Below are 18881 nucleotides of genomic sequence, written 5' to 3'. Positions count from 1 at the left end.
ACTCCTGAAGGACGCCTTGAAGTAACAAGCCCAGTTAATTACAACAGCCACTTTTAGTCATTCATACAAAATTACTGGCTTGGGAGGCATGACGGGCCATGACAAGCAAGTCCCATTTACCCCAACAAATGTCACTTTCCTAAATTCCATTCCCTCAAGTGTTCATGCATTAGCCCTTAGTCTAAGGTTCTTATAGGTGTCAAAGGGAAGATGGATTAGTCATCTGGACAAGGACATTTGATGCAAAGATAGACCAAGAGCTCTTCTTTTTCAATTCCTGGTGAGTGAAAGAGAAGCCTTTACAGGAAATTAGTTTCTTCATAGTTGAAGCATAGGATAAAGAAAATAGGACATGGTTCAGTTTGGTTAATACAACAAGGGCTAGTAAGTTGTCAGCTTCCATTGCAGATGTGTGCTTTGGTCCTCAAATGACAGCCCTTATAATTCAGACAGTCGTTCCAATCAAATGATTTGTTTGTACACTGTGCATGAAAAATTACCTATAACAAAGTAATCAAAATAAAGAAATAATGACATTTTATTAGTAAAAAGAAACTAATTTTGCATACATCTCTGGAAAAATAAAATACTTTGAAGAAAAAGCAGACTATGGTTTGTGTAGCGTGGAGATGGTAACCTGATTCAAGGGTGATGAGGTTAATCCCAGTAGTGCTCATTTTGTGATTTAGAATTAATGTTAACCACTGAAAATGCTATGGGCAACCTTCCACACTATTAACCCAGACTGGGACCAGCCATATGCAAATCATTCTGATACAGCCCCCAATGGGAGCAGTCCTAACTGCAAGGCCACTGGTACAGATGGGCTAAAACAAATGCAATGTTTGCCTGGAGCACTACCAGGGGATATGATTAATCCAAAACATTCCAGCAAACTATTTTTGGGCTACATTTTGCAAAAAGACAATGGTTAAGAATGGAGCATGGTTGATTTCACGTCTTTTATTGAGATTTTCTTTTATAAGGCAACACTGATCATTTAGTTTATACTGGCATTTAATCTGCGTTTGATCAAGGCTTCTGTGATGCGATTAAATTGGTTTCTAACCTTTTTATGGAGTTTACATACAGAACCAAATGGTCACTATGAGGAACTTCCCATCCTTCTTGTTGGTTTTGACAGCTTTGAAGATGCATCGTCGCATCACTAGGTATGGGCTCCATTGTATATCGACTGCATAGGATCAAATAGCCCATGTACAGAAATGTTGGACATGAACCGTCTTCTTTCATTGCCTTCTCAGACTAGACAGCCAAGGTGGTCTTTTGAGGTTTACAGAGGAAGTTTTAGTCAACTATTTTCTGCCTCCAACTAGATGCTGCACTCTCCTGACAAGGGCACGCATGAAACTCCCTCTAGCACTGTGGCTGCCATTTTAAACTACAGCAGGAATCAAAATGGAAGGGGCGACTTTCAATGCTTCCCTGGGAGACAGCTGGGCTACACTGTGCAGAATCTGCACCAATATTCTCTACCATCGGGCAAAACAAAGAACGTCTGGGATTGAACCATGAGATTGTAGGAGACATTAACAGCAGCATTGCAAGAACCACCATCAAACAAGGCAGACTTCTCGTCCAATTCACTGTGTAGGCGTCCATGCAGGCAATGGTAACCGGCAAAAGTAAGATGGGACAATGCGAGTCCAGCTGTAAGAGCAACAGAGCAGGAAACGATGCCTGCAACGCCAGGTTGGAGATATACTGGCAAAATGGTGTGTGGGGCACAGAAAGTACTTTATTACATTTTTTGTGTGTCCTGGCAAATCTGTGTAGACAGGTACTGGAACAGCAGAGGGTTTCTAAGGAAAGGCTTGAGGATTAGAAAGGGCCAAGTCTGGCTGCCAGTGCTGTCATAGCAGGAGGTGATGTAGGTCAGCAGTGTGCCTGTGCATCGATAGAGCTTTGTGGGTTCACGTTGGCCAGAACGCTGAACAGTAGGAATTTCTGCAGGTCAGGAGAGAGAAAGTGTGTGTGGAAGTTGAGAAAAACTTTTGCAATGGTTGTTTACAAACGTTGCTAGCTACGAATACCATCAGGGTCCTTGTGAAGTGTATGCATAATAGGCTACAAAAAAAGCTCCAACATGACAGTTATTTTCTTTCATCAGCCCGGTCTGAATGATCATTTAGCTAATGTTAAGCTAGCGTGACTGGCTCACGAATTGACTCTGGATTTCAAATCATTAAGAGCCATCAAGTGTGCCACAGAAGGCAGTGCAGGTATTCTCGAAAGTTACATGGGAATAGTTTTGGTGTAGAAATCGAGTCTGTGCAATAAATAGGCAAACGTGCTTTTACTTTTTCTCTCCATTTTACGGTTTGCCTGTGAAGGACAATTGCATTTGTGGCATTCAAAAATCCCAGTCTACTACAATTCCAGGGTGAATATAAGCCTAAACTTCTAACGTGCACATCCTTTACAGATTTGGGTAACTTAAAATGTGTGAATTCATAAAGACCCAAAGCTATGCCACATGGATGAAAGGAAATAGAAAAGAATATTCTGGCGCTATTTTAGCTAGTACGAGACTTCAGCCCTTTTAGAGCAAGAAGCCAAATTACACAATGCAATGTTATACACAAAGCTAGCTGACTTGCAGATGTGATACCAAACCAATATGAGATTGTGATGCAAATGGCAGCCATGCACAGTATTCATCCCATTAACAGAAAATATGAATCACGTCATGGATGACACCAAAAGTGGCCTTTTTCCATGGAAGATCAACTTATTACACCCATTATAAAAATGGAGTTGCAGACACAGCGGCTAAACAAGCCCCACAGAGTATGTGAAAATCTGAGGTTATCAGGATACTTAGAGGCGTAAAACAGAAAAACCATCAACAATTTTCAAATCATATTTGCTACTCTCGGTTTGGGGGTTGGGCGTGGATATGATCAGATAATACCACCAAAGTCCCCAACTAAAATAATGCACAGTAAGGTCAGTAGTTAGCCCTACTGTAACATCAAAGGCAGTCAGGGAGGAATCTGAAATGCCCACGTTGCCCCCCTTTTTTTGGAGTCCTCATTGCATTTCTGACAAAGTTACATTAATGTGATTGCGATTGCGCTTTCCTAAACTTAAATGGTAAAAATATATATCCTTGTTGGGGCGGGGGGGGGTGGGATTTACAATGTGTACCTTCACTCTCGTAACCACCCTATTGGAGGGAGGTCTAAAGTCACAAAACACAAACACTCATTCAACCCAGAGTTCATTTTCTCGTTTGGTTAAATGTTTCAATTCAACCAAAGATCAAAACATGTACGAGTTCCGACAAAACACCATCCTGAAATTAGTATAGCTCCTCTAAAGACGTGCACTTGAGCAATCCCATTGAACAAAACAGGGAAATATTCGAAAGACAGCATAGCAGGAAGTGCTTGTACAAGAATTTCAAGTGTACTTACTATTCCAAAACCACAACATTACATACTGGAGATCACATGCCCAAGATTTAACCTGGTAACAAAACGGTCTCCAGCATTCTGTCTGCATTTATAGACCACGCCACCAGTTTTGACATTTTATCAAAGATGCAGAACATCGGCACAAGACAGTACGCGTCTAAATCCACAGACACTAACCGATGTTAGTTAACACTGTCCTTGTCACGCATAAGTCGCAAACAAAACTTTTATTATCGTCATGCTTTATGACGATAATAAAGCGGTTAACATTTAATTATGGAACCATCATTAAGTTCTACATTTTCTCAACAAGAATACAGAAGCACAATACCAGTTAATGCATTTTTTGTTTACGTAAACATTGCTAGAACTTTATGAGACCAATTCCCAACTAGTCAGAACCCAAAAATCATACCCAATAAAATTTGAAATACAGAAACATCAGTACGAGTGTAACAAGAATAAGGAAATGCAATTTGATGAACAGGAAATTAAAAGGTGAGAAAAAAATGAAACTATAAGCATCTACAAGCTGCACAATGCAGAACAGTTTCTTTCGTATTAAACCAGTGGACTTCAAACTGGGGGGGGCTAGCCCCTGCCACCAGGGGGACCTGAAGAATGGTCTACGAGTGCCCAAGACTCTTTAAAAAGTGATTAAGATGACTGTTTTTAATATAGAAAATCTAAGCAGTATGAAATCTGCTTATATTTGAAAGAGCCTGGGGTCTGGGCATTGTGTGAATTCAGAAATGAGAGACGGACACAAAGAGGTATCATTCTCAATGTTAGCCATTTTATTAATGGAAAGGGTTTAGATAAACACCTAACTTTCCCTATTACCAACGTGAATGTCCCGTTCTATGAAACTAAAACTAAAGCAAGATGACCGTGTGTCCAAATTCAATCTGAACCTCAAACTAATACATACAAGCAAAATGTCCAAAGTAAATGTTTCAAAGTTCAACCCAACAGAAACGTACAATACCTCAAACATATAATTTCAATCAAAACACTTCTGGTATCCAAGGGCTGGCTCCCTTACCCTGGATTATTGCAGGTAAACTATACACAATGTTCTGTGTCAAAACCAGTCTTGTAAAGGCATTACAAATGTCTTTTACCGAATACTCTCCTCAGGATGAGAAAACCAATGTTCTTTTCACAAGATTAATCGGTAAAGATAGGTTTCTCCTAGTCTCTAAGAATGGCAACACATGTCTTTTCCGCAAAGCAGGTTGGAATAAGGTAAAGAAAAGCATTTACTACTTTGCAGGATGGCAAAACAAATGTCTTTCACAACAGATTCAAGAATAGGCAAAAGGAAGGCATTTCCAAAGTTCCTGGTTCACAAAATGCTCAAAGGAAGCAAGAACTTAATATGTCCAGGTATCTTTTCAACACAACAATTCAAAGTGAGTTTCCCGGTACACATGCCTGCCAGGAAACATCTCAATTGATATACTGGTTCCTCTCCTGCGAGGAGTATCCCCCTTTTGGTTCACTTAGATCCACTGGTGTACTCAACCGTCCGGTATCTCTTTCCAAAAAGGCTTTACTACCCAATACCCTTATCAGGCTTTGCTGCAACATTTACTTTCTCCTTAAGTATTACACAATTGTGCTTCTTCACTAGCACACTGTTGACTTCATTTGTTACTTGTGCCAATTTCCCACAAACTGCCATCCCATGTCTGAGGGCTTGTTCAAGCTGTGTCAACCTTTCTTTCAATCTCTTGTCTCTTGAGAATGCTTGTTCCAGATTTCCCCCAACAGACATCTCATGTCAGGAGAAATGTACACATTCTGCCTCTTTATTTTTCTCACAATCTATTTTGACAATGTTGGTTCCAGGTCCTCCCAAATGTCCTCATATGTCGGGCGAATTGTACCATATTTGCCCCTGTTCTTCTGGCAATGTCTTTTGGCTTAGGCAATGCCGGTCCCAGATTTCTCCCTACTGACATCTCATGTCAGGAGAATTGCACCACATTCCTCCTTTCCTTTCAATTCTATTATGTCAGTATTCAAAAGTACTTTCTAAATGCTTTTTAGTATATTTTATGTCCTGGGACCCCCTACGCAACTAGGCCGACCCACCGGTTCAGCGTGCAGCTTCTGAAGTGTGTTAATGAGGGGACAGCTTCCGTTTCTGGGCATTGTTTCGTGGGTCCCACGCCAGCTCTTCTGTCCTTTGCTGCCAAGACCCGTGCAGCTCTGGAGGACAGTGTCTCCTTACACAGCCCGCTTCGCACCATCCGCTTTCTCTTCTTCCGGCGCTCCTCCCCACCGGTTCCGAATGTGACCAACCTGCTTCTGGGCGAAGATCTTTCCACACGGCTCCTTGTGGGATTTCCTCTGCCACCGGGCACGCCTCCCGCTCGGCGCACTCTGCAGTCTTCCTTCTCTCGCCTTCTGCGTTCCTACTGTCCCCCTTGCTGCAGGTGATTTGGAAATGTTACAGTCTCACACATCAGATTAGATTCATACTAGACTGCATAGTATGCGTGTGGTCACATTTCCTCCATATGTACTCCTTGCTCCTCGTCACAGTACTTGAGGCTTTCTAAGACTTTCCAATGAGGTTTCAATGAATTCATATCACATGGTTGAACAGTTATAAAATTACAATCACCATAAACTTCAGATGTTTCGGTATTAGTATATTTGGCCGAATAGTACATTTGACCTGTACCATTCGACCGAATATATTCGTCAAATTGGCTAATACATACCGAAAATGTGGAGCTGGCGTTGCAGGGGTGTCCCCCGTTCCCCATGTTTGGTATGTATTGGACTGGGGGTTGCGGGGGAGCCCCCCACTTCCTCGATTACGGAGGCGGGGGAAAAAAAAAAAAGGACCCTGCAGCGTCTGATCCGACCCACGTTAAGAGGGAGGGATTCGACGCTGCAGAGTTGAAGCGGATCAGGTGGCAACCGAGCAAGTAAGTAGGGAAGGGGGCGTGGGGTGGGGGTGGGGTGTGTGGATGGTGGTGTTTGACCATATGAAAAGTGACCGCATGCGGGCTGTTTTTTTTTTCAGTCCGTTTGCCGCGGTCACTTTTCATACAGTCAAACACCCCTCCAAGCCGATGTTTCACATGTTCTTGGTTTGTCATGTATACATGAAGACTGAATAGGGTTATGTTTAATCAGAGTGTAGCTCAGAGTTTTAAAATTCGATGGTTTTTAATGCTGCCAGCAAGCCATCAAATAATCCGGAATCAAAGGATCTGCTTCTCTCCTTGTGGCGTCAGCACTCTCCCTTGACAGCCATCCACCATCAGAATACCACCCCAAGGTCAGGATCAGGTCGCGGCTACCTTCTGCCTGGCCACATGGAGGGGACTTTAGGCTGGGGATCAGTGATGACTGACTTTGCAGGATTAATCACAGCATCCAGGGCCAACTCCTAAGTGGGGCAGAGGGGCCAGAAAATACTTTTTCTCAGGGGGAGCTTGAAGACCACTGTACTAAACTGAAAGCAGGAGCGTGTACGTTGCAACTGTGTTGCTTACAAGTTGCTAAACCTATGGACGACCATCTAATACTAGATCTGTGCACTTTAAATGCTAACAGAAAAGGGTATTTTCAAAACTGGGTCATCAGCAGGAAAATAACTGGCAGGACAAGGATTAAAGAGATTCAAGTGTACAAGCTAAAATATCACTAAATCTGTTGGGTTATCGCAAAAGTGAAAATTAATCTGCATTTTGGGATTAAGACTAATTTATAGAAAAGAGAAAAACAAAATCTTCTTTACTCAAATACTTCCTTGTGCTTTTCCCATGAGTTGAAGCACAAGCATGTGGCGACAAACAGGTATTTTACAGCAATTACCATATGTAAGCTACATCCATACCATAAACATACATTTGCATTTTTTGTTTTCAAAGTCCTACTGTCTAAATTCAAATTAACTACATTTTTGGTCAAACCATCTCTGAGCAACCACTTACGAGACATTTATACAGAAACAAATTAATTTAGCGGACATTCGAAAACATGAAGGCACCACACAAATTCCATTTTAAAGATCGACTTTTAATTTTGGCATTTCAAGTTCAATATAATTTACATCAAAACGATGTTACGTTTGTCTAAAGGGGATAAGTAAAATGATATACAATGCATACGAAACAAAAAATCGTGTTCTCCTCTATAAGAGCATTAAAACACACTGTCTTAAATAGTGACTATTTTGGCAAAATTATGCTACAGCCGATCAGAACATCCCCAAACCATCTTCCTAAAGTGAGCTACTCTTTACAGAATAATGAATGGCATGTATAAACCACAGACAGCATATATAAAATAAAACCTGTAGCCATTTGCAAAGTGAAATGCAAAAAAAGAGCATGTGTTCAAAATGTTAACATTTAGAAAAAGCATCTTAAAAAACGATATGTATCATTGAAGAAGAAAATGTGCATATATACCTTTGTCAGCTGGGCCAGGGATATGGATGAAGAGGAGTCACTGATCTGTTTACAAAAAAAATTGAACATTTTCAAGTTTCACACATTAAGCAATTAAAAGTGTCAACCTACTCCGAAGATCAAGTGCAAATTAAAAAAAAAAATGTTTAGAGTATTTTCTTCTGAGGAACGTGCTCAACGAAAGTAGCCCTTTTTGAAATCAAAACACAGGCTATAGCGAAAAATTAAGAACTTTAAAATTCTTCGTTACACTTCCTCGAGGGAGAGGAAAATAGTAGATACGCACATAACCAAAAGGCTCACAGAAAAGACACATGGCTCCTTAATGTTGTGTCAGAACCAAAAAGTCTCATACTTTCGCAGCTGTACCTGATAAAATGGGCATCAAGCTTGAACTTGAGGGTAGTGCTGAAATCCAACTGCAAATGGATGTGTGCGGAGTGTACGACTACAAGAACAATCAGTTACGTAAAACAAAGATTTAACAAAACCTACATAACGCAATCCTCTGGCGTGCACAATACCATAAAACAGTGCTAAAATCAACGTAAAATGCCAAAGTAAAACAAGTTTGTTAACCTGAATCCTATAAATGAGGATTACACAGTAGCTTGCCAGTGTCACTTCAGTGACCATCTCGAAGCATCCTCTAAATCCAGTCACAATTAAAGCTAAACCAACCCAAAGGTCCCACCCCCCCAGGTCAGCCTCAAGGAGCACAACAAGCAGATTGGAAAATCACTACCAAGGAGCACAAAATGGGTGTGGTCAAGCAAGCACATGAAATTCCTTTGCAATAAATAAAGTGTGTTGGGATAACGTATAAAACTACCTTGGCAGCCTCAGTATTATATAACATATTGGTTATTTATAACACACTTAATACCCACAGGTTTCCAAACGGGGATCGAACCTGTGTTGCTCTGCGTCTTGCTTGCAAGGCGAGCATGCTGCCCCCGAGCTATCCTCCCTGTGCTATCAAACACTCAACACTTCACTAAGAGCACTATGCTATGAAACGCTTTATTAGACAATGTGCAGGTTGGTGCAGTCTCGGCTAGACCACTGTGCTAGCAAAAACAGAACATAGCTTCAGGTAGGGGAACTGCATAATAGTCACAAAAGAATATTTAGTGAAAGCTAATATATTAGCTCTGGGCGCCCAACTAGAGGTCTTCACTATGGTGAACACAACCCTATGCCACCACTTTTCAGGTCCGGGGCATCAGGATAAATTGTTTATATTTGAACTTAAGACCACTCCCAGAACGAACTAGTTGTACTTTTCATCAAAATGAAGGATTGGAAAAGTCGCATCCCATTGTCATGTTAACTGGTTACCAGAATTAACAAAATTCAAAAGGTGCTCATTTTACAAACTTTGGAATAATAAAAGGACGGGCTCATATTGGTAATCTACAGGTCTCTGGGAGTTTGCTCTGCCCACTCAAATTGAACTGTCTCGGAAAAAAGGACGCTACACAAAGATATGCAGAAAAACCTGCACTAAAATGGCAATTTAGGGAGAAAACATGGGGAATTTTAAAAGAATTGAAACGCTGGTTCCTGTAGAACGAATCTTTACTTTAAAAATATGCTATGTTAAAAAAGAAAAAAACTTCTCAGAATTCTGGGGACATCGGGAGATTCCCAGATAGCGAATACGTGTAATTACCTAACTCAATGTTATTAATTTGGTTGGCCTAAAATGGATAAAAGACTGAAAACAGGATTTGAACCCCCACGCCTGTATTTAAGACTGGAAAGTAGCGATTTGCAAGTTGAAAATGTTTCCCAGTTGAAGAAATTGATATGATGCAGGTACTTGCCAGTTCATTTTTTCTGGCCTCTTACAAAACACAACAGCCGGGCTGAATACCTTTTCGTGCTGCCTCATCCATCCATCATCTAAGTTTTAAAAAGTCCAGAGATGAAAGTGAACGGGACCTAAAAGGTACCTTACTTTTTGGGGGAAACCGCCATGGTTCCCTTAAATTGTGTGTCCGGGAGCACCATGCTATGTCAGCTAGTGAGGATACCATTGCTTTTTTCCACTTATCCCCTACTGGGGATTCGAACCTGGGACCTGCTGGTTACACTTGTGTCGCATCATACTGTGCCATCTCGCAGTACCGGACTGCTTTTGTTTATGTCCATCACCCTAACTAAACACTGCTGGTTACACACCCTCCAGCCTAGGTGTTCTCCTCAGGCCTAACACAGCCAGAATCGCTCTGGATAACAACCTGCCAGAACAAACACATACTCATGATCTCTCAACCACCACACCTACCGTTAAGAAGCAGCTATCACACAAATGCCACACCAGCTGCACGCATATCCGGTGCTCACACGCACTTTATGACTCTCTCTATTCTCTCTACTAACTTGAACTTCGGTTCCGAGGGCGTTCAACCTACCAGCGCCTTGAGACCATACCAATGGTACATAAGGCGCTATATAAATGCAAAGTAACATAACATGTGCGTAGACTGCTTGGGACATAACACATTTAGGACATAGCCCATTGCCGCTCGCCATTGATCTGTGGTGGCATTCTGCAATTAAGCATGGATTGCTGCAGACACTGTACAGATGAGCATTGGCGGCTTGTGGATGCGGGAGAGGTTAGGAGGCAGTGGCTAAAGTCCTACCCATGTCTACAAAGAGGTGTGAATGGGTGTTGCAAGGAATAGACTGCTTAAAGCTGCATGCTGTGGTGAGACAATTACAAACTAATGGTCATTTAAATGCGTTTTTTCTGTCGTATTTCGTCAGTCTTGATGATATTGTTGTAAAACAGTGGGGGGACGGAAGGAAGCACCCAAGTATGGGGTTTTATTTGGCAGGGGAGGGGTATTTATGGGGCCGGTGCGGAGAGGTGGCAGCTGGAAGAATGGGGCAGGGCAAACATATTTCCACAATTTTTCGACCCCTGCAAGTGTCAGTTTGGATTCAGAATAATTGCGTTTCTCCTCCTCTCCTGAATGTCCGACTTCCCCAAACAGTAGACCACTAAACCGGTTGCTGCGTGGACCTCATTGGTTCCACTTGAGCACTAGTGGCATTTAACTACAAACCCAGCAAGGCTCTCGGAGTGAGCCTGATTCTGGAAATGAGTGCAGAGTCCAGATTCCACAGCAACGAGGTGTTGACCATGAACAGGGACGGAGTGAGATGAGTAATCCACTACCAATAGGGTAGGGGTTATCTCACATTCTGCCTGGGTGTGGTCTTGGAAGAGAAGGGGTGAAGGGCAGTGAAGTGGAACTTGTGAGAACACTTAATAACAGACCTTTACACTAATAATTTCAGATGTTTATGGTCATGAATAGTAATAAGTGGAGGAAGGAAAGTGGTGGCAGTGCTGCAGCATCATTATCCTTCAACACTTGCGCCCCGTGTTGGGGTTTACTGTGCTGCTGCTCCTTTAAACACTCCAGGGAAGGAGTGTAAATATCCTGCAGCGTGGCGCAAAGCGACAACGCCCAAGTGGTGGCAGTCTGTAGCAGTCTTCCGAGAGTGTCCGGAAGTGACCTTGGAAACAGACAGCAGAATCTGTGCCAGACCGGCCTCCGTTTGGTGGCAGGGTCAGACGAGTGCATTTTATACCAATTGACAGTTGGAGAAGCCGTTTGCCTCGAACAAGAATATTGGCGGAGCGGCTTTCTTTGAACCTTTATTTTGCTGTCCATAGCTCTTGCCCCGCCCCCCCCCCCCCACATCCCCAACACCCGCCATTTAGGTGGCATTTGACCAGGGATAATTTTCCCAATGGCCGTCGGGCGTCGCATTGGCCAATATCTGCTTTGGCTGCGATTTCTATACCTCTGGGCCTATCAAAGTACAGTGCCCAGGGGAGAGAGTTCGTTGTGGGGAGAGGGTCAGGGCAATATGGAAGCGCTGAGTGACTGATGTCTCTAATACGGACATCACATGAAGCGGCCTCACCCCCGAATTGGGAATTAAACGCCAGTGTAATTAATTGTGCTTCTACTCCCGATGTAAACGTCAAAGACGGATTGGTCCCGAATGCATCTGTTAAACTATAACAACCCAGTAGAGGACCTACGCGGCTCAATACTTCACTTCAACCAACTTAAGTCATGGGAATACCTCTATGAGGATTCAAAAAACTCAAATGCGAATATGGCTTATCTAAATTGAATTAAATTGAGGGTTTTATTGTTGCCAAGGAAAAAAGTGGTGAATCTAGGGAAAGGTCTGAATAACCTATGTTTAAAGGCACTATGAAGAGTTCAGATGCCGCAAAGGAGGCACCATTTGCAGCAATGCATGACCTGCCTACCGTAGCTTCTGACATACATAGGTCTAATAGTAATGATTTGCATGGTACAACTGTCACAAATCGATTTGGCTCAACTGGAGGAGAGTGTGATAGTCAACGCTGAGAGTGTGGCCTTGAAAATGTCCCGATGAACCAAAGTAAGCGTGTTAGTATGAATGACATGAACTCCTGCCATGATGCCCCTAAAAAGAAATAAGAAAATCTGAACATTCCCAAGTCTAAGAACAAGGGTACTAGTATATTCCTATGGAAAACTACCAGCTCAATGAAGGCAGGCCTTTTAGTCAAACGGAAGCAGGCCATCCCTGATCAAATGGGGAGTAGTGCAGAGGAAAAGGATTGATTACTGAAGTTGTAATGACCGCCTCAGTAAAAGGGCTAATTTGGGAAATAAGGGTAAAAAAGAAAGTTCCTGGTCCGCTCTTAGTGAAACATGCCATTTACCATTTCCTAAAACCAATTCTTAGCATAACGGCTCTCTCAGATGAATCACTGGACTTTAGCTTGCCAACAACAGTCGATCTAGATATTGAGTCGGAGAAAGGGGAGGGAGATTTGTCGTGTGTCATTGATCGACTGACAAAAGGCCCAAATAATGAATAAGGATCAGGTCACTATCAACAGATGTCCAGTTTGAAGCGCCCATTTCTGGTTTAAGAGAGTGTGCAATGACTGTTTCCAATGCTTATTCTGGGGAAAGCCGGGTAGGATGGCCCAAAGATAATTCAGCAGGAAAGCAACACAATTTTAAGCTCAAAAGGGGCCAGGTTTAATTACCAATGAGGATACCCTGCAATCGTCTCTTTTCTGAACGTTAGAAGAGACATCGCAAGATTCTTGGCCCGGCACTCGAAATAAAAGATAACCATGGTGTTAAGTTGTGGAGATAGGTAGCCGTGGCAAAGCATGATGGGGGCTATCAGAGAGTGGATTGGTCTCATGTAATACGTAGGGATAAAGAGGGGGGCTTAGACAAACGAGCCATTTGTGCCCCCAACGCAATACAGCTCTATTATTTTGTGCCACCTTCTCAAATGATTACCCACCATACCAGAGTAGGGTCAATGGTAATACCCTTTATGTGGAACATGTTTCAACAATGGCTCATGGTTTCTGTTAAACAGATACCATATTGTATTTATATTGAAGGAGATCCCGAAGCTAAGAATGATTAGTTCATCTGACATCACACAGGTAGAATATTTGAATAAAGGAAGAATTTTTGAATGATGAAAGGATTGGTTACATTTTTGTTCCAACCTGGTGAAATTAGCGGTTCAGGATGAAACATTTTTGTTATCATTGGGATATGATGTTTTTGAATATCTGGGACCATAAAAGGGGATGAAAATCAGGGTAATGGTTGCGAGAAGCTAAGGATCGATTTTCTGCAAGATAGAAACGCCATCTGCACAGTTTTGAACTTTGAGGAAAATGGCGCTAATTCTCAGAGTATTCAGAATAACTGGTCCGTAATTACAAGATCCTTGCATGGAAACCGGACTCAGCAGGCCAGTAGGAGTTGAAAGAAATCACTTAAATTGCTCAGTAGGAATACTCGAGGACACTTGCATCTTATGTATACATAATTCGGGAATGTTTGTGGCAAGTCGAAATCGTGAGCTTTAAGGAGACATGGTTAGACCATGCCCCAATAAAAGACTGTTTCACCACCCATGTCTATTGCGCAGAGGGGTCCCAATGGACGGCTCTTTGTTTCCAACTGCGCACAGCAAGCCACCAATTTGGTGGTCATTTCCCTGCGGGTGGAGTCAGGGTGTTTGGATATTTTGGCTATATGGTTGACATGGGCCGATGTCGAGCCCAGCTTCACTAATATTTGCATTTTGGTGAATGTGCATTTCAATCCAAGAAGGAAATTGAAAATTTTTTTAATTAAATTTCAGAATTCTTATCTCACTGGTCAGCCGAGAGTAATCCACACTTTATTCTGAAGAATTAATTTAATAGCCACTGCTTAGACCCAGCCCTACAGATAAGGGGTTTATCAGCCACTTTTACTCCCCACAGATTGGCAAGTACTTCCCAAAAATAAAAATGGGAGTAAAAATACTCCCAACCAAAAATAGGAAAGACATGTAGAATCTTGTACCCCTGCTTTCACCCTGACAGCTCCATGGATACGTTTGGATCAGTAGTGCACATGGAAGAAACTACTATTTTTACTGACTGATTGGAAGTAGTAAACATGTATCTTAATGTGCATGAATGACTTGGTACAAAGAAATACAAATATTACAAAAACATGTTTCAGTTGAAACATTACCGAAACATTACTCGCTTATAAAATACTCTCATTGAGCTTACATTTTGACTCCCTAAAAAATCATTTTACTCTCAACTTAAAAAATTAGGAAGTAAAATACTCCCACTTCTAAATCTGATCTGGAGCACTGCTTAGACGCATTCTGTTATGTTCACCCCCCAGATACGAATACAAAAATCGGCCCCAAGAGATTGAGGCCATTTGATGCGTGAGGAGTTGGAGTCATTGAACATGAACATTTTGAATAGTAACATTGAGGGGGTGGAGGGGAAATCGCCCACCCAATTTCACTTGAAAACATCTACACCTTACATCCACAATTGGCAATATCCTTTGTGTCACGTGAGATCTATTTGAAATGTGCCAACTTCTCCATCTACACAAGCGGAAAGTGACCATAATATTCTCTGCTTAGAGAACCTGCGCCTACTCCGGGGGCCAGGCAGGTATGGTGCAATTAGCAGGCGGGGGTGCAGAGACCCTCCATCCAGAAGTAGTAGCAAGCAGAGCCACTGAAGGGGGAAAGGAGCCCTCCGACAGCGCCTGGAGACACAGCAATCTTGCCTCCCGTCTCCCAGGGGCAGCGAAGGGATAAGCAGCTCACCCACCCACCCCCGCTCGGTGGAACGTACGTGACGCCTTACAGATCTAAAGAACCGGCTCCCGTGGCAGGGATGGGATGAAGAGGTGTGTTAAGAAGCACTGGCAGGGAGAATCCTATGGTCGCAGCCCAGTAGATACAGAGGATCACGGATGGTGACCACCCTGCAGGCATAGCACCCTATGGCTATGCGACAGAGCTGCACCAGGAGTGAGGACTGAGTTGGCCCATTCTTTATTGTCAACAGCACAGATGAACCAGAACTAACCCTGCAGTGAAAGTCGGGGCCGGCGCCTGAAGCCAACTCTAGCATTGGACAGTGCTTCCCCTATGGGGGTCTACCCGACGTCCTCTGGTCTGGAGTCTACTTTGTTTTGTAAATAAGAGATGACAAGATCCCATTAGGCAGGACTACAGAGGGGTGCGCAGGGAGTGAAAGTACTGGGAATTGCATGGTTTACTGCTGGTAATGATTTAACCAACCCCAGAGATGCCACAAGGCGTCACTTTCCTGTACATTTAGCTTATTGAAGGACCCCCTCCACAAGCCCCGACCCATTCATGAACAAGATGAAGACTAGGGAAAAGCCAGCAACCTATTAAAGAAATGTTCCAGCAGTCTAAACAGATATCTGAGCCGCCTCGCGCTGTAGATAATGCACAGCCCGCCACGAGAGGAGACATTCTGCGCTTGTTCCAGTCCATACAAAGGGAAATGGCATCTACACTGCAGGAATTGAAAAGCTCCTTTAAGGACTTGTCACACAACGTGCAGCAGAATGAAACTAGACTGAGAACACTGGAAACTGACTTCTGCGACCAAGCGAATGCACAAGATGAGCTGGAACAGGGTGGCGACACTAGAGGCCTACAGGCACTCTGCATAAGAAAAGCAGGAAGATGCAGAAAACCGCTCCCAGAGGAACAATGTTCGTATCAGAGTGGTGCCGAGAGAGGTTAAAGACCAGGATTTGGAGGGATACATCCGGGGACTGTTCCAAGAGATAGAGAGTGGGATAGACATGTGTCTCCCGCTATCATACACAGAATAACACTCCCAACTTTCAAACACATCAAAATCCCCTCCGAAATGTCCTGATGAGAGTTCATTTTTTCAAAGCTAAAGACCTGATCTTCCAGAAGTCCAGAGAACAAAGCAGTCTGGAGCATAAATGGTCCTTGCTCCAATTGTTTCATAATCTTTCTCAAGGGACAATTCAAAGGCACAGGCTCATGAGGCCATTAACCACCTGGCTAGGCGACAAAGGGGTTTTGCTACAGGTGGGGATAACAGTAGCTCCCAAGGTCCTTGGACGTCTTCCTGGACCCATTCCCCACAGGCCCTCGATGGACAGACGAGAGAGGAACATGATCTCAGTGGCCCCTACATGAGGGTTCAACTCAGATGACTATAAATGTACTGAGATGGACATATTGACCAGCAGTTAAAACAGCTAGGAATACAGGATTTTAGAGCAAAGGCAGTATAGAGGTATAGAGGCTGCGTTTAGCCGATTGGAATGCAAATGATCACGACTATAAGGGCACTAGGAGAGCATGCCCTATTTCAGGCGACAAGCCTGATAATGTTGGGAGTTTTTTCTTTTTCTTATGTTATGGTGTAGCTCAAGAGGGTGCAACACAGGGAGGGAGCTAGGTGTTAAATATTGGTCTGTCCGAAATGGAGACTGGGAGTGCGCCTTGGGGGAGGTCGGAATCAGAGCAAGGGCTCTGAGGGGTTCTGAACGTTGGCTAGAGGTTGTAGACATATTGACCAATAGGGATGACTGATGTAAAGATCATGTCCTTGAATGTTCAGGGGCTGAACTCACCGGAGAAAAGGAACAGCGTGTTAACTAAGCAATTAGACCTTAAAGCCGATATAACCCTAATTCAGGAGACCCACCTTTCACAGCGAGACTGGCCATGGCTACGATCCCGTTGGATCTGCCACCAATACTTTCTTCCTACACTCAGGAAAAAAAGGGTAGTGGGGGAGGTCGCAATCCTTGTAGCTAGCTCCCTTCACTTTGAACAGGGGAAGATCCTAAAGGAGGACCTAGGCAGATGTATTGGGTTGACCTTACGTTTAGCGGTAAGGGATTTCACCTGTGTGTCAGTGTATGGCCCTAATCAACACCAAGACCAATTCTATACTCGCACAGTATGCAGGAATAGGTAGTTTCAAAGGGGAGAACTTGTAGTGGGCGGGGATTTTTAAGTGGTTTTGGAGGGGATTGTTGATAGGACAGGCCCATTAGCCCCACTTAGGCTTCCAATACGGCTTGTATTAAGAAGGCTATGGGGACACGCACCTGATAGATATATGGAGACCCCTACACCCCCAAACATTTTTCAAAAGTTAACCAAAGTTATTCCAGAATTGATTTTTTCCTGGTATCTAGGACCCTGCTCCCAGAAATATCTTCTGCCACCATAGAAGTAGCACTAGTGTCTGACCACTCTCCCATTACTTTACAACTAGACGGTATGGCCTGGGAGGTTCGAAGTCCACGTAATGGAAGTTGAATTACTTTGTTGGCAGAGCAGGCAATATGCGCCACCATCACAGAGAATCACTCAATATTTTCAAGCGAACCTTACGGGAGAGGTATCATTGACTGTGGTATTAGAGGCTTTAAAGCCAACGCTGATGGAGGAACTGATCAGTGTAGCGTCAGCTCGGAAAACAATCCTTACAGCCCCTCGTGTTCGGGCTGAGAGAACAGTCCAGAAGTGGGAAACTCAATATAAGGTAGATGGAGCTAGGAGAATGTACAAGCACAGGTGGCAAGGGCAGAACTAAAAGCGTTGTGGGCAGATGACGTCGCCCATAAGCTGCTTAGGACAAAAAAATGTATTGCATCACCTCAAATAAGGCGTCCCGTATTCTGGCTTTTAAGCTTCAAGCCCAGAGAAACACTACGATTGGGGGGGCTGAGGGACACCAAAGGCCGGTTACACGATGGTAAACCTGGTAAAATCAGCTTATTGACTCAGTATTATACTGAATTGTTTGCCGCAGACCCTCTCAATGGCCCACAGGACGACACATTTCTAGAGGCCCTCTCCTCTCCCAAATATCTGAACACAGACATTAGAAATGCCTATAATAGAGGAGGTTACACAAGCTATTCGCAGGCTCCCTAGAAACAAAGCTCTGGGTCCGTATGGGTTCAAGGCCCTGTTATATAAAAAGATTCTCAGACGTCTCCTCTCCCCACATGGCAGAAGTGTTTAATTCCTTCATGCAAACCAGGTCTATTACACCTTTAATGGGAGAGTCGACACAAACACTGCTCAATAAACCTAGGAAAGGACCCTACACCATGCTCTTAAATTATGATGCCTGTGTATTCTCAAAAGTGCTAGCTACACGCTTAGCTGTGGTACTCCCTGGAGCAGTGGCAGAAGACCAGACGGGCTTTGTTTCTGGGCGCCAAGCGTTTCACAATATTCATCGGACGGTGGATATCTCTGCCTGGGCATGACAGCATAAGTGGTCGCTAGCTCTACTCTCAATCAACGCTGAAAAAGCGTTTGATCGCATAGATTGGGGTTATTTATCTAAGGTACTCATAGGGTTTGGGCCGCGCTCTCGTAAATTAGTGCTAGCTAATTTTGTCCTCCCCTCTACCTGGATTAAGGTAAATGGGGTCCTTTCGAACACTAAACCTGCGGAGGGGACCGAGCAAGGGTGTCCGCTGTCCCCCCTCCTCTTCGCCTTAGCAATGGAACCTCAGGCCTGTTTGGTGCGCTCTTGTAGGGATATTCTCAGGGCGCAAGTGGCAGGCTACCATCATAT

General features: G+C 43.5%; 1 protein-coding gene across 3 annotated transcripts in view; it reads right to left on the bottom strand.

The window, feature by feature from the left end:
* RBBP6 (RB binding protein 6, ubiquitin ligase) overlaps positions 1-18881 on the bottom strand; it is a 726265-nt gene that overhangs the window by 529409 nt on the left and 177975 nt on the right. For all 3 annotated transcript variants that reach the window (XM_069647373.1, XM_069647374.1, XM_069647376.1), the window contains one exon: positions 7880-7924. In XM_069647373.1, the coding sequence (XP_069503474.1) occupies positions 7880-7924 (45 nt within the window). The remainder of the gene's footprint in view (positions 1-7879; positions 7925-18881) is intronic.

The sequence above is a fragment of the Ambystoma mexicanum genome, chromosome 2q (assembly GCF_040938575.1).
Source record: "Ambystoma mexicanum isolate Mex_15411 chromosome 2q, UKY_AmexF1_1, whole genome shotgun sequence".
In the NCBI taxonomy this organism is placed as follows: Eukaryota; Metazoa; Chordata; class Amphibia; order Caudata; family Ambystomatidae; genus Ambystoma; species Ambystoma mexicanum.
Note: the sequence above shows the minus strand (reverse complement) of the source record. Positions and strands in the feature narration are given on the sequence as shown.